Raw genomic sequence first — 12,725 nt, forward strand, 5'->3', positions numbered from 1 at the left:
CACTGGAGTCCAGGATGACACCCCAAGTTTGTGGCCTGGGCATCGGGAAGGATGAGGCTGCCACCGAGCGCGGTGCTGAGAGTGGGGGCACCAGAGCCTGGGGCACACGTGTGGGGGGCCAGGGAGGCGGACAAGTCACTGCCGAGGGCCCTTCAAAAAACAGAAAGCTCACAGCCAAGTTCTCAGAAGGCAAACTAGGGTGGGTCAGTCTGAGTCATTACTTTTTAAGTGAAAAATGAATGGCTTGGAGTTACAGCGAAATCTGTAAAGACATCACTCTAGATTTTCTGGTTCTTGAAGATCAGTTACGCCTTTTGTTCTCAGAGTATCAGAGTCCTTCCAAGAGCAAGAGGAACCCATAGGCAGATTACAGTTGGAACTTCCCCTCAACAAAGTTAAGGTCATTTCAAAATACAACCTGCAGACGTGGTTTGCATCAGAACAGTAAACTGAGGTCCCACAAAGTGTTTCCAACTAGGTTTTATTTTAGTGCCAATATTATCAGCAATGATACAGGAGTAATTCAGGCAACTAGATCACCTTAAGTACATCAGAGAAAAAACTCACTGTGTCAAGCACGTCTCACACTCCAGCAAACGAACATAAAACCAGAGAACAAAGTTAGCAGCATTAAATTAAAGTGCTTTTTGCCACACTTCTGTCAAGAGTCTTTCCCTCACTGGGAAAAATTTAATTTTACTTACTATTTAAGAAACTCAAAATTCCATTCATTGCCCAGGGGCTACATTCAAAAACATTCATGTTTAGTTATTAAATAATTTCTTTTTCCCCAAAAAGCACAAAATTCACTGGAATCATGTGACAATGATTTCTCCCGACACGCTGGAAGTGACCACCATCTAGGCCTGGCAAAAAGCTCAGAACATCCCCCTGCCGTGGGGCGATGTGGGCGAGGTCCACCACTTGGTTCCACACGGCAGGTGCACTAAGGGTCTGAAAGATAAGTGGGCACCTGGAGAAGGTGCCACCTGCGTGGCCAACTACCGGTGAGCAGAGGCCACCAACTCATTTCCTGGAAGCCAGAGGGCGGGGGGGATTCAAGAGGACAAGCCCCACCTCTCTGCCTGAGCCCCACCTCTTTCTGGGAGACAGGACCTGCTGGTTTCTAGGAAGGTTTCAGACCTGAACTGTGAAGGCTGCTTGCCCCAGTTAACACCTTGGGAGACAGGAACCTGCCCCCACTTCAACCAGTAACAATCCCAAACTCAACAGGAAACATTTCTCAAAGTCAACACGAGGCCAGGTGAGGGTCAGTAAGAGGCTCTGGGGATCAGGGAGGATGGGAGGACCGGAGGATGGCTGCTGGGTCTCCCACACCGTCTCTCAGCCAGCTGCAGCCTCCCTGGCACAGGAGACTTAGTCCAGAGGACCGGTGGCCAAGGGTAGCCTGGGCCAAGGCAGGGGCGGGAGCGTTTCTTAAAGAACCTAATAGGGACGCAATCAAGCCTTGAGGAACCTAACAGGGATGCAATCAAGCTAAGAGCGTGGGCTCTCAGACCCTGTGAGCCCCTCACAGAGCAAGGTCAAACAGAAGGCCCTGTTCTCCGTGGACTCCACATTCTCCAGCCATCCTGGATGGGCTCCACCCCTCTTCCTCCACCATCTTTCCTTCGGCTACATCCTTGAACGCTCTGGACCAAACCATCTCTGACCAACAATAAGATCAGACAACATGGGCTAAGGACTGAAACCAGAACGAGGGACCCAAAGAAGAGGAGGGAGGTCAAGGCCCTCCCTCATCGTGGAACCAGCTACCTGCTCTCTCCACACGGCCCCTCCCACAGCCACTCTGACTCCAGCCACTTCTGCAACATCTTTCCCAACCCCAGGGCAACGAGGCCTGCCTCAGCCTACAACCCACGGCAAGCCCCACCCCTCCAAGACGTGTCTGAAATGCTCTGCCGAAGGAGCGAAGCACAAACGCTGAAGGGCCAAACCGACACACACACAGGCAACAGCCCTTCTGGGACGGACTTGGCCTTTCTGGAACTTGTTCTAATGCAACCTGGGAAGAAAACTCAACCCTCCCTAAGGCGGCCTTTCTCTGCAGGGGTGCTGGAGTGCGCGGCAGGCGGGTGTGCTCGGGTCAGTGTTAGTGTTGGCCGGAGAAGGGGGTCTGCCTGATACCCTTAAAGGCTCCAACCAGGCATTCGGCGGTGCGGGCAAATCCCAAGACTTTGTCAAGCACTCAAATGAGTCTCAATCAAGTGCACCCGACAAAGCAAAGACTCGACTCCTCGGTACCATGCCGTCCACAGTCATCATTTAAAAAGTCTCCTTTAGGGGTACGAGCCAGATCTTCCTGCAACAGCAGGCAAAGGGGGGAAAAAAAAAACTAGCGATTAGGGGTTCAAAATGGTATGAGACGGGGGTGCTTTCGCTCTCACGGTGGCGGCCACGGGCAGGAGCTGTGCGTGGCCCTGGTGGGAGGCCCACACGGCTGGCAGCGCCGCCCTTCCCCACGCGGGCTCCGGCTCACGGCGGCCCACTATCTGCTGGGCTGCAGGTACTGGTGAGTGAACATGTTGAGCTCGCTGTCCAACCAACCGGCTTTATTCCTGCAGAGAAATGGTTCTTCTGTAGCACTCAGAGCTGATCACGGGCAATAGCGTGACAGGCCAAGCGCTGTTCTAAGGACGCTTAACATGTAGCTTCGTTTATTCCTCTGATCACCCCCACTCCACAGATAAGGAAAAGAGGCCCAGAGAGGTCACGTAACTTCCTACAGTCACACTGTCATGGTGGAGCCAAAAGTCGGGCTTTTCTGACCCTCAAGCCCTATGCTGGCTTTCCCTGACCACAGGCAAGTCCCCAAACTGTCCGGAACTCGGTTTTCCTGTCGGTGAGGGGTTGGGTTGCCGGATACACAGCCCTTACGGGTTCCCCCCGTCCCCATTGGTGACGAGCAGCAGACACACACTCCACCACACACGCCCCGCATGAGATGTCCCATGAGGCCTGAGCCAGGCTGGTGGGTGGGGAGGGCGCATCTGCACTGTCAGGGAGGGAAAGTCCACTTGTCACCAAGGGGGCTGGCAATGATGTCAGCGGCGGGGGCAGGAAGCACAGGGTCCCTGTGTGCAGATGTTATCTCAGGCTGAGCGGGCCAGGGACCTTTGCACAGCGCTTTTAGGTTCAGCTCTGTGGCTCTGTCATGAAATCCTGCTCTGTCTTACAGATGAAAACGAGACCTAAGAAAGCTCCATGACCTGTCCAAACATGAGTGCCTGGGCCAGAACCCAGGTCTCCGGCTCCTTAGAATCATCCTCTCCAGCGAAGCACGGACGGAAGCTCTGACTTTCAACAGGGACCGCACATGGATCTGGGTGCCAATGCGGGCCCTGCCAGCCACCTGGTGCCTACCCCGCTCTCCTTCGGGTAAAAATGCTGACCTGCCCCCTTCCCTGGGCTCAGAGAGAAATGGAATAAAGCGTGTGGCAGGTCTAGCCCAGAGTCCCCAGCACACAGTAGACAATGAAAGATAATCAGTGTGCAGAGTATCACAGACTGCTAGGACTATGCACACCTGGATTCTTCTACTCCTGGCCTGACCATCTCCTATGGGACCCCAGACAAGTTACTTAACTTCCTTTTACAAAAAGGAAATGGGTCACACGAGCCTGGAGGGATGCCGAGGGCTCAAGCGCCAGCCACGGGCCGCTAAGGAGAAGCAAACGCCTTGGTTCCTCCACCACCAGCACGGCCCCAACTGCAAGTGTCTGGATGCCGGGGACCTACGTCTCGAACCTCCAGCAGCAAGCCATCTAACCTCTCACACACAAGGGAGGTTCGTGTCCACGCCCAAGACACAGACGCGCCCGCGCCACACACCAGAGCCCACCACCACTGAGCACCCAGGCCGACCTCACCTGAGCAGCTTTGCTTTGCTCTGAAGTGAATCGAGAACTTCAATTTTCTTGTTCATGGTGGCAATTTCCTGCTCCAGGTTCTCCCGGGTGACATCGACTTGCTGGCACAGATGAGCAAAGGTCCCAGACAGCTCCCTGGGGGAGAGAGAGGCAGGGTGGACCGGACCACACAGCTGCTCTGCAGAACACCGTCGCTGGCTGAATCCTACCGAGCGCAGCGCAGCCCATGTGTCAGCCGCTGGTGGCTCCAGCCAGCGCGCCAGCCCAGCGTGGCACAATCCTGCCCGCCCCCCGCCGAGGCCGTGGACGTCACAGCCACCACCCACGCAGCATCACCACAGGAGACAGCTGGGAGCACCCTGGCTTGGGCACAACGGGCCAGGATTCAGATCCCGGCCCTGCCGCTAATCACCCAGTGGCAGGGGAAAAGGGACGACTCCTCCAGTCTGTTTACCCGTTTGAATAAAGGAGAGGCCAATACAAACAACGTCTACTTCAAAGGGGTCACAGAGAAAATGAAAAATGAGGTGCGAAGTGCCTAGCAAGGGGCCCGCCACGCAGCAACGTAAGGCAGGCAGGCCAGTACTCCCGTCCACCAGCCAGGCCAAGCAATCCAGCCCCAGCTGCCCAAAGCTATGCCAGAGGACAGGCTTGTGGCTTAGCATCTCAAAGCTCTGCCTATAAACCAAGCCAAGGCAACCTTTAATAAATGCTGCAAGTAATGTCCCTCATCTTCGTCTTCTCATATCCACCCTCCTTAGGGGAACAGAGGCCTACGTGGTCCCAGCCCAGGACCTAAGGTGTCCCTGGAAAGACCCCTCTCCCCGTCCCTGGTTTCAAAGCCGGCACAGCACAGCTGAAGGCCAGTGGCAGATGATGCTCGGGACCCAGCGGTTTCCAGGCCAGGTCCAAAAGGGAAGCTAGAGGGAAGTCCTAAGCCACAGGGGCTGGCCCCTCGGCATGGACGAGGACACTCACTGCTGCACTTGGTGGCTGCAGTTGGAGCCCGTGTAGCTGATGACGAGCTGTAGCTTCTCGCTGGCATACTCTACAAACTGGCGCTTGAAGGCCCTCTCCTTGGCCTTGGTGGTCCATGTCAGACGCTCGTAGACATACAGGAGGCCATAGAGCCCAAAGGAGAGGGCGATGAGCCGCCAGCCCACCGCCTTCCACACCTGCAGAGACACAGTGATGAGCCGACGCAGACTCTCTGCCATCCCACTGCCCATCCTCTCGGCTGTCACTGCCAGACTTGCCCCAGGGCCCCAGTTCAGAAACAAGGGTAACTGAGTGTTGGCCACATGACATAACTCATGCAAAGGAGGTGAGGAGAAAGGGAAGGTGGTGTTAAGATGAGAAGCATAGACCCAGACACTCAGAATTCCTAAAACTGAACGTGGGCATGCTCTACGGTGACATTCCATTCCAATGGCCCTGACAAGTACAATTCTGCATTTCGTTCCTTGGTCGGTGGCTCCTGTTCGTCTGGTCTGTAATACTTTGGTTCAAGGCAGTGTGGTTATGGTCAAAGAGCACTGGACATGGAGCTAGAAATCAAGGCTTCAGTGCTGCCTGCCTGCCTGAAACGTGGGCAAGTTTCTTTACACCCATTCTTCCCAAAAGAGGCATAATGGCCTCCACCCAACTCACAGGGTTGTTTGGGTAAAATGGGGTATTTAAGAGGGTCTCATGACCATCAAGTATCAGCATCTGAGCTAATGACGCTCTGTCAGGTCACTGTCTATGAATAAAGCAGCACAGCACGCACCACCGACAGAGAGGGAAGGCAAGGGGCCTCAGATTTGTTCCCTCCGCAGCCCTCCAAGCCAAGTACAACTCCTGGCAGTTTTGTTACCTTCACATTTGCAACCCCGTATAGCTCAAAAGACCGTGACCGAGAAAGTGAGGCTGCATTGTCAGGAAAACTCAACGTGTTACCTATTCTGGCTGCATCGTATCTTGGGTCAGGACGTGGGGGGCACCCCAGTTATCAAGAAGGCAGCCTGTGATCTCAGGCCCTGGGGTGGAAAGGGGAAGGGCAAGAAAACCAGGAGATAGACAGACAAGGGTTCAAGGCCCAGTCTGGGCTCTTTGTCTTAAACCCCTGCAGGTTTTGCTCTCAGCTTCCTCACCTACAAAGGAGAAGCACGTGGCCACACCCACCTATCTAGAACCCAGCTTTGTCCATTTCTTAGGCCTCTTCTCTGCCCACCATGTAGTATGGGCCCCACTGGGGCCAAACATGGCCGTGAGATCAGAGTTCCAATCCTAACTCTATGTCTTTGGCAAGCCAACAAGACGTTCCTCCTCTGTAAGACAGGACTGGTGCTGTCTAAACCTCACGTTAGTGGAGCGAGACTTAAAGAAGTCAACGAATACACGATGAAGCTTAGGCTCAGGCTGTGCACAGCTCCCCATGCAACCACAGTGAACAGTCACTGGTGGCCGTGAAACCACCGGCACGCCCACCATGACACACTACTGGACCAATGCAGGGACCCCCGCCAGGACTGTGCCCCTTGGCCCCCACCCACCCGCCCACCTGCCCCCAGCCTTCCCGGGCAGGGCTTGTCACTGACCACGCCTCCAACAACGAGAATGCCCATGGAGGTCCTGGACGTCAGGGAGGCCAGGCCGGTGACCATGGAAACCATGAGCTCTTCCTGGGTGAGGGAGCCCTGCGGCAGCGGGGGCATGCTGGGGTTGGCTGGCGTCAGAGGGATGGGGCGCTGCACCTGAAGAGAGACAACGAGAGGGCTAAGAAGAGTGTGGCAAGTCTCTCATTCAACAGAACTCTCAGTGAGCCTCCGGACCCGGAGGCTGGGAACAGGATCACAGCGTGGCTCTGCAATTTCCAAAAGACAAAAAAAAACAAACAAACAACAAATGAGCTTTGCATGCAGCCAGGAAGAATTTAGGCTTCGTAACAAATCTGCCAGCCCCAAGGGGAGCACTAGAGGACCCCACAAAATGTGAGCACTGGCCGTCCCACCAAGTGTGGGATGTGCACCAGGAACAATACACACAGTAATTCAAGTGGAAGAAAGGACGGGAGTGGTTTGAAATCGGAACTGTGAAATGGTGCCATATGGGCACACTTAAATCTTCTGTATTTAATAGACACTTATTTCAATGTAAGGAAAAAAACTCAGCTCACGTTTTAAATTTGACAATTATCAGTGCGTAGGGTAACATTCGACTGAATTGTGGCAAAAACCTGGAACCGTGACGTGCCGTCTGGCTGGCAGCAGACGTGCCACGGCAGTTACCGCAGGAAAGCCCCGTCAGCCCGGCCCGGGTGTCTGCAGGCAGGGTGCAGAAGAGCCTCCGGAGAGGCCCGAGGGTCAGGGATGCTGCTTGCCTGGTCATTGTAGCCCATCAAGGCCCGGCGGCTATTCTTGGGGCCCAGGAACCTATTCACCAGCATGGTCCAGCCGAGGGAAAAATGGAACTCGATGTCCTCCTGAAAGTCAGCACACAGCTTGTCACAGTTCAGGTCATAGCTGAGGGAGAAGCACTGCCGAGGGACCAGCATGTCTATCTGACTCCGCATAGATGCAGGAAGGAGGGGTTTCAAACCATCTGTCAGGAGCAGAAATGAGAAGGCCCATCAGCTCGGCCCTGTGCTGCACATGGAGGCCGTGCCGGCCACCGCCGAGGCTCATGCTGACGGTTCGGCAGGAGTGGGCCCGTGGGGCCTGTGGGGCTGCACGTCCCTCTCCCAGAGAGGCAGGCCAGCACTCCCCACGGGTCTGTGGACCGAGGCGCCACACCTGCTGATGTTTATGCCAAGTGTGAATCTCAGGACAGACCAAACCCCAGCCGAGGACAGTCCCGTGGGGTCACCCAGGACGGCTTCCGGAGTCTGTGTGTGGAGTGAACGCACAGCACACCCCAAGAACCTGAGGGTCTTGAGCTAACTCATCATCAAAGGTGACAGACAAGGAAAGGCCGTTGTTTCTGTGGACGGGCCTCCAAAACGGACCTCTGGCAGCGCAAAGACCCCCGCAGCACTGACCTATCATGTCCTGCTGCATGGTCTGCAGGGAGTCGGTGATGGCCGTGGAACAGCGGTCGGACATATTCCGGCCCAGTCCTTCCTCTATATGGCGGTGCAGTTCCTGCAAGCGGAAGGGAGAGCTTAAGAGAAGCAGCACCATGGTCGGGAGCTCCTTCTGGGGACCAACCTGAGGCCGGTCAGCCCGCACCCGCAGGTGACCGCGGAGCACTGAGTGAAGTCTGGGTCCTGCCCCCCTGGCTGAGGGGCCTAGACACAGACCAGCAGGGGCTGAACCACTGTCCCGCATGGGCCATTCCACCCTGTAGCCAAAAGGGATGGGGGTGAGCGCAGAACACCTGCCACTGACAACTCACGTTCTTGTAGACCTTGAGGACCACTGGGGAAGGGTGGAAATCCATCTGGTAGTCGTCCACCAGCACCGAGAGGCGTCTAATCTCTTCCGCCATCGCGGTGGACACCTGTGGGACGGGGCGCACCGTCAGGTACGGAGGGCGAGCCTGCTTCCATCCTGCAGCATCAGGAGAGGCTAAGCAACTCTCACAGATTGCACCAGCTCCCCCATGAGCCGGTAGTCTCCTCAGCTCACTTCCAGCGGGAAAGCTTGAGGGAGAAGGGATGTGACAGATGGGCGGGCAAATGCTCACCCGAAATGTGGAGGGGAGGCCCGGAGGATGGGGACTGGCCCAGGGAGCCCCAGGTGGTGGGGGAGGGGCGTACTGTGGGCTCGAGTCAGGGCCACATCTCCCTCCGGGAGGCTGAGAAACCGCCAGGATAAGGACGTGTGCTCTTTCACCTTCCCGGCACCCCGGATGTGACTTGGAGTCCCGATCTCCCCGGGGTGCTTCCTCCCCACTCCTTACCTGCCTCTCCACCTCCTCTGTGATCTGCTTAATCCGCAGCTTGTAGTCCTGCGCCAGGAGCTCCAGCTGCTTGTCAATAAACCTCAGCCGCTCTTGCCGCTCTTCCCGCATTTCCAGGCAGTAAACCCTGAGAGAGCGCGCACTGGTTTCAAGAGCGGGTCCCCGCCCAACCCAGCAGAGGAGTGAGGGGACACCGGAAAGCCTGCGTGTGCCCCGGTGGTGGCCCCAGAGGTATCACGCACATGCCGAGACGCGCTCTCCCCCCTCCCAGCTGCCAGCCACGTACTCTTGGGACTTCCACCTCAGAAGGGGTGGTGGCAGGGCAGGGAGGGTGCTTTCAGGGGGCTTAGAAAAAGTTCTGCCCATTCACGGAGGAAAATTAAAAACTCAGTCTCACTAGTCATCGGGGCAATGAAATTAAAAAGAGGTTCTACTCTATGCAGGCAGAAGCCTGACAGAAATCAGCAAGTCTGAAGTGTTGGCAAAGCTCGGCGAGCGCCGAGTCCCAGCAACGCACTGCTGGTGGGACTGGGAGCACATTCAGCCGTTTGCGAGAGCAACAAAGAAAAACAGGGTAAAACTGAAAATGCACGCACCCCAAGATGGAACAGTTGTACCTCCAGGAGTTAATCCCAGACGGACTCTTACAAATGTACACAAGGGGACCGTAAACTGATGTCCACTGCAACAGGGTTTGCAATAGGAAAATAATGCAATCTAAAGGTCAACCCCCAGGAGGGGTGCCTGGCTGACTCAGTCAGTGGAGCATCCAACGCTTGAGCTAGGGGTTGTGCGTTCGAGCCCCATGCTGGGTACAGAGATCACTTAAATAAACAAAAACTTAAAAAAATCCATGGGAAAATGCTGTATATTCCCAAGGGAATACCCAATGGCAGTTCATAGTCCCAAACTCCAACTCTATGTTATCCACAGGGTAGGGGGTAACACCCGTGCTGAGCAGAAACAAACACGAGGTGCACTAACATGGACAGTCCCGATATGACGTCCCCGTATCTAAAGCAACATTACATATTCTTCAGGATCCATGTGAAAGTACTTTTTAAAGGATGACAGCTACACACCAAATTCATGGTTGTGGTTGCCTCTGGGGAATGGGCAGGATGACAGCGGGGCAGGGGCTGAAGAATCAAAGAGCACGTAATGGTTTTTTTATTTCAACTTTTAAGATAACGTAAAGCAAATGCTGAAGGAATCAAGATGTTTTTATATTATTCTCTGTATTTTCCTTATAAATGTCTACAAAAAAAGGTTATTTTTAAAAAATATGGGACACCTGGGTGGCTCAGTTGTTAAGCATCTGCCTTCGGCTCAGGTCACGATCCCAGGATCCTGGGATCAAGCCCCATATCGGGCTCCCTGCTCAGCGGGAAGCCTGCTTCTCCCTCTCCCACTCCCCCTGCTTGTGTTCCTGCTCTCGCTCGCTGTCAAATAAATAAATAAATAAATAAAATATTTTTTAAAAATTAAAATGAAAATTTAAAAATAAAATAAATTAAAAAATGTGTCCTGGGGTGCCCGGGTGGCTCAGTCGATTGAGCATCTGACTCCAGATTTCAGTTCAGGTGATGGTCTCCGGGTCCTGAGACTGAGCCCTGAGTCGGGCCCAGCACTCAGCCAGAAGTCTGCTTGAGGTTCTTTCTTTCTCTCCCTCTGCTCCCCCCCCCCACCTAAAATAAATAAATCTAAAACAAAAAAAGAAGAAAAAGAAGAAGAAGAAGAAAAGTATCCTGGGGGCGCCTGGCTGGCTCAGTCGGTGGAGCATGCCACTCCTATTCTCGGGGCTACGAGTTCAAGTCCCACGTTGGGTGTAGAGCTTACTTAAAACAAAATCTTTAAAAACAAAAAAACGCGTCCTGCTTCAAGCTCTGAGAAATGCTGCAGCGCTCGGTGTGCTGCTAGGCCCAGGCCTCCAACACGGGCTTGTGGGAGACCACCGTACAGACCACAGAGGACAACCAGACCCCCGACGGCCGTCCCCCCCAGGCTACTCCACGTGGACCCAGCTGGGCCTGGGGCAGCCCCGACACTCGGCTCTGCCAGACAGCTGCAGGCTCTCACCGCTGCTCCTGTGCCGCAATGTGCAGGGAGTCCATGATGAAACGAACCGCTTCGGCAATCTGCTTGGCCCGGACCGTGTGCTGCTCAAATTTGGTCTTCACCGCAGACTGGGAGATGCACTCCTGGAACCGTAAGAGGTGCTGAGGGCGCAGGGGCCACCAGGGCCCACGAGCCACGGGCCAGGCTCCGGCATCCACTGCCAGGGACATGGCTGGTGGGTGCTGGGGAGCCACAAAATAACCAGATACCGGAATCAAAGGGCTCACCTCAAATCGCCTCTCAAAATTCTGAAACTCAAACATCCGCACTTGAAAGCCTTCTGCAAGAGCGCCCCCTAGGAGAATTGCACCATGTGAGTTGGGAAACAAGTGCACAGCAGAGGAAAACGGTGAAATCCCCCGAAGCCAATCCCACCGGGCACCGGGCTTAACACTCTCACCCATGGCTCTTCTCACCACCTCATTCTCAGAACGATCTTCTACCGGCTGACTTAGCACAAACCAACCGTCTCACACATGAGGGAAAAGGAAGAAGGAAGTTTGCTCCAAGTCACCTCCTTCAGGCATGCCCTGGGCCTTCTGGATCCTGGCGTTGAGCACCTCCTTGGCAGACACAAAGAAGATGCGGTCTCCAGCCTGGCCTCGATCCACCACGCCCAGCTCATCCACCAGGAAGCTGGTACAACGTTCCATGTGCTGCCGCCGCACCTGAAGCCCAAGCATATGGGTGTGACCAGGTGGGGTGCGGAGGGCCCCTCCTGATGGAGCCCACAGCCCCCAACTGCCTCTCTAAAGAACAGGTAATATAATATGGTCACATGGTTCAGCATCCCAAAGGTGCACACACACACACACACACACACAGAACTCATCTCCCACCATCACTGTTCTCTAGCCACCAAGCTCCCCAAAACCAACAAGATGGGGGTTTCTTGAGGTATAGGCTGCCACAGCTCTTTTATGCACATACAAGCAGAAATGCTTAAAGATGTAGGATGCCTGGGTGGCTCAGTTGGCTAAGCATCCAACTCTGGATTTTGGCTCAGGTCATGATCTCAGGGTCCTGGGATCAAGCCCCATGTCAGGCTCCGCATGGAGTCCGCTTGGGATTCTCCCTCTCCCTCTGCCCCTCCCCCCACCCGTGCTCTAAAATAAAATAAATTTTTTTACTTAAAATTAAAAAAAATAAATGCTTAAACATGCCCCAAACTGCCTCTTATTAGAACCAGCACAGTGTCTCACTTTGGTGCCCCAGAAGGAAAGGAAGGCAGGAGCCAAGAAATAAATCTAAACCTGGTCTCTATCCTGCCAAGCCGAGTCCTCCCAGGGCCTTGTTTATAAAATGAGAGACCCAGGGGCGCCCGGGTGGCTCAGTCGGTTAGGCGTCCGCCTTGGGCTCAGGTCATGATCCCAGGGTCCTGGGACTAAGCCCCGCGTCGGGCTCCCTGCTCAGCGGGGAGTCTGCTCCTCCCTCTCCCCTGCAACTCCCTCTGTTGCTCCCCCTGCTTGTGCTGTCAAATAAATAAAATCTTTAAAAATAAATAAATACATAAATATAATAAAATGAGTGACCGGAAAATCCCTTCTAGCTCTGAAATTCTAGGAATCCTAGGGTTCTACTGCCAGGTGCTTTCCTCAATGTTAGCAGATTTCTTCCTTTCAACAACTCTGTTACATCCACGTCACAGGCGAGGAGCTTCCCAGTCACACTGCCCAGCGTCAGCCTGCCCGCTGTGCGCTTCGCCATCCCATGTTACCCACCTACTACTCCTTTCTCTTTCCTTTCCTTTCATGCAGAACAAGCAAAGAATTATGAATTGTCAGTGAGGATCAATTCTTCTCCGATCCTCCTTTAAGCTTCTTTCCTGGATGGCTT

General features: G+C 54.5%; 1 protein-coding gene across 4 annotated transcripts in view; it reads right to left on the reverse strand.

The window, feature by feature from the left end:
- Nucleotides 1-464: 464 nt before the first annotated feature.
- Nucleotides 465-12,725, reverse strand: part of MFN2 (mitofusin 2) — a 28,260-nt gene continuing 15,999 nt past the window's right edge. For 3 of the 4 annotated variants that reach the window (XM_064589914.1, XM_045898683.3, XM_045898684.3), the window contains 11 exons: nucleotides 11,404-11,557; nucleotides 11,117-11,184; nucleotides 10,851-10,972; nucleotides 8,772-8,898; nucleotides 8,265-8,369; nucleotides 7,909-8,011; nucleotides 7,252-7,472; nucleotides 6,470-6,625; nucleotides 4,869-5,065; nucleotides 3,891-4,025; nucleotides 465-2,579 (listed from right to left, as the gene is read on the reverse strand). In XM_064589914.1, coding sequence (XP_064445984.1) covers nucleotides 2,510-2,579; nucleotides 3,891-4,025; nucleotides 4,869-5,065; nucleotides 6,470-6,625; nucleotides 7,252-7,472; nucleotides 7,909-8,011; nucleotides 8,265-8,369; nucleotides 8,772-8,898; nucleotides 10,851-10,972; nucleotides 11,117-11,184; nucleotides 11,404-11,557 — 1,458 coding nt within the window. In that variant the 3' untranslated portion in view covers nucleotides 465-2,509. Of the gene's footprint in view, nucleotides 2,580-3,890; nucleotides 4,096-4,868; nucleotides 5,066-6,469; nucleotides 6,626-7,251; nucleotides 7,473-7,908; nucleotides 8,012-8,264; nucleotides 8,370-8,771; nucleotides 8,899-10,850; nucleotides 10,973-11,116; nucleotides 11,185-11,403; nucleotides 11,558-12,725 lie in introns of all 4 variants that reach the window. The other variant, XM_064589915.1, reaches the window with a different exon arrangement.

This window comes from Mirounga angustirostris, unplaced genomic scaffold (genome assembly GCF_029215605.1).
Source record: "Mirounga angustirostris isolate CCGP_5_RB_7025 unplaced genomic scaffold, mMirAng1.0.hap1 SCAF_4, whole genome shotgun sequence".
Classification (NCBI taxonomy): domain Eukaryota; kingdom Metazoa; phylum Chordata; class Mammalia; order Carnivora; family Phocidae; genus Mirounga; species Mirounga angustirostris.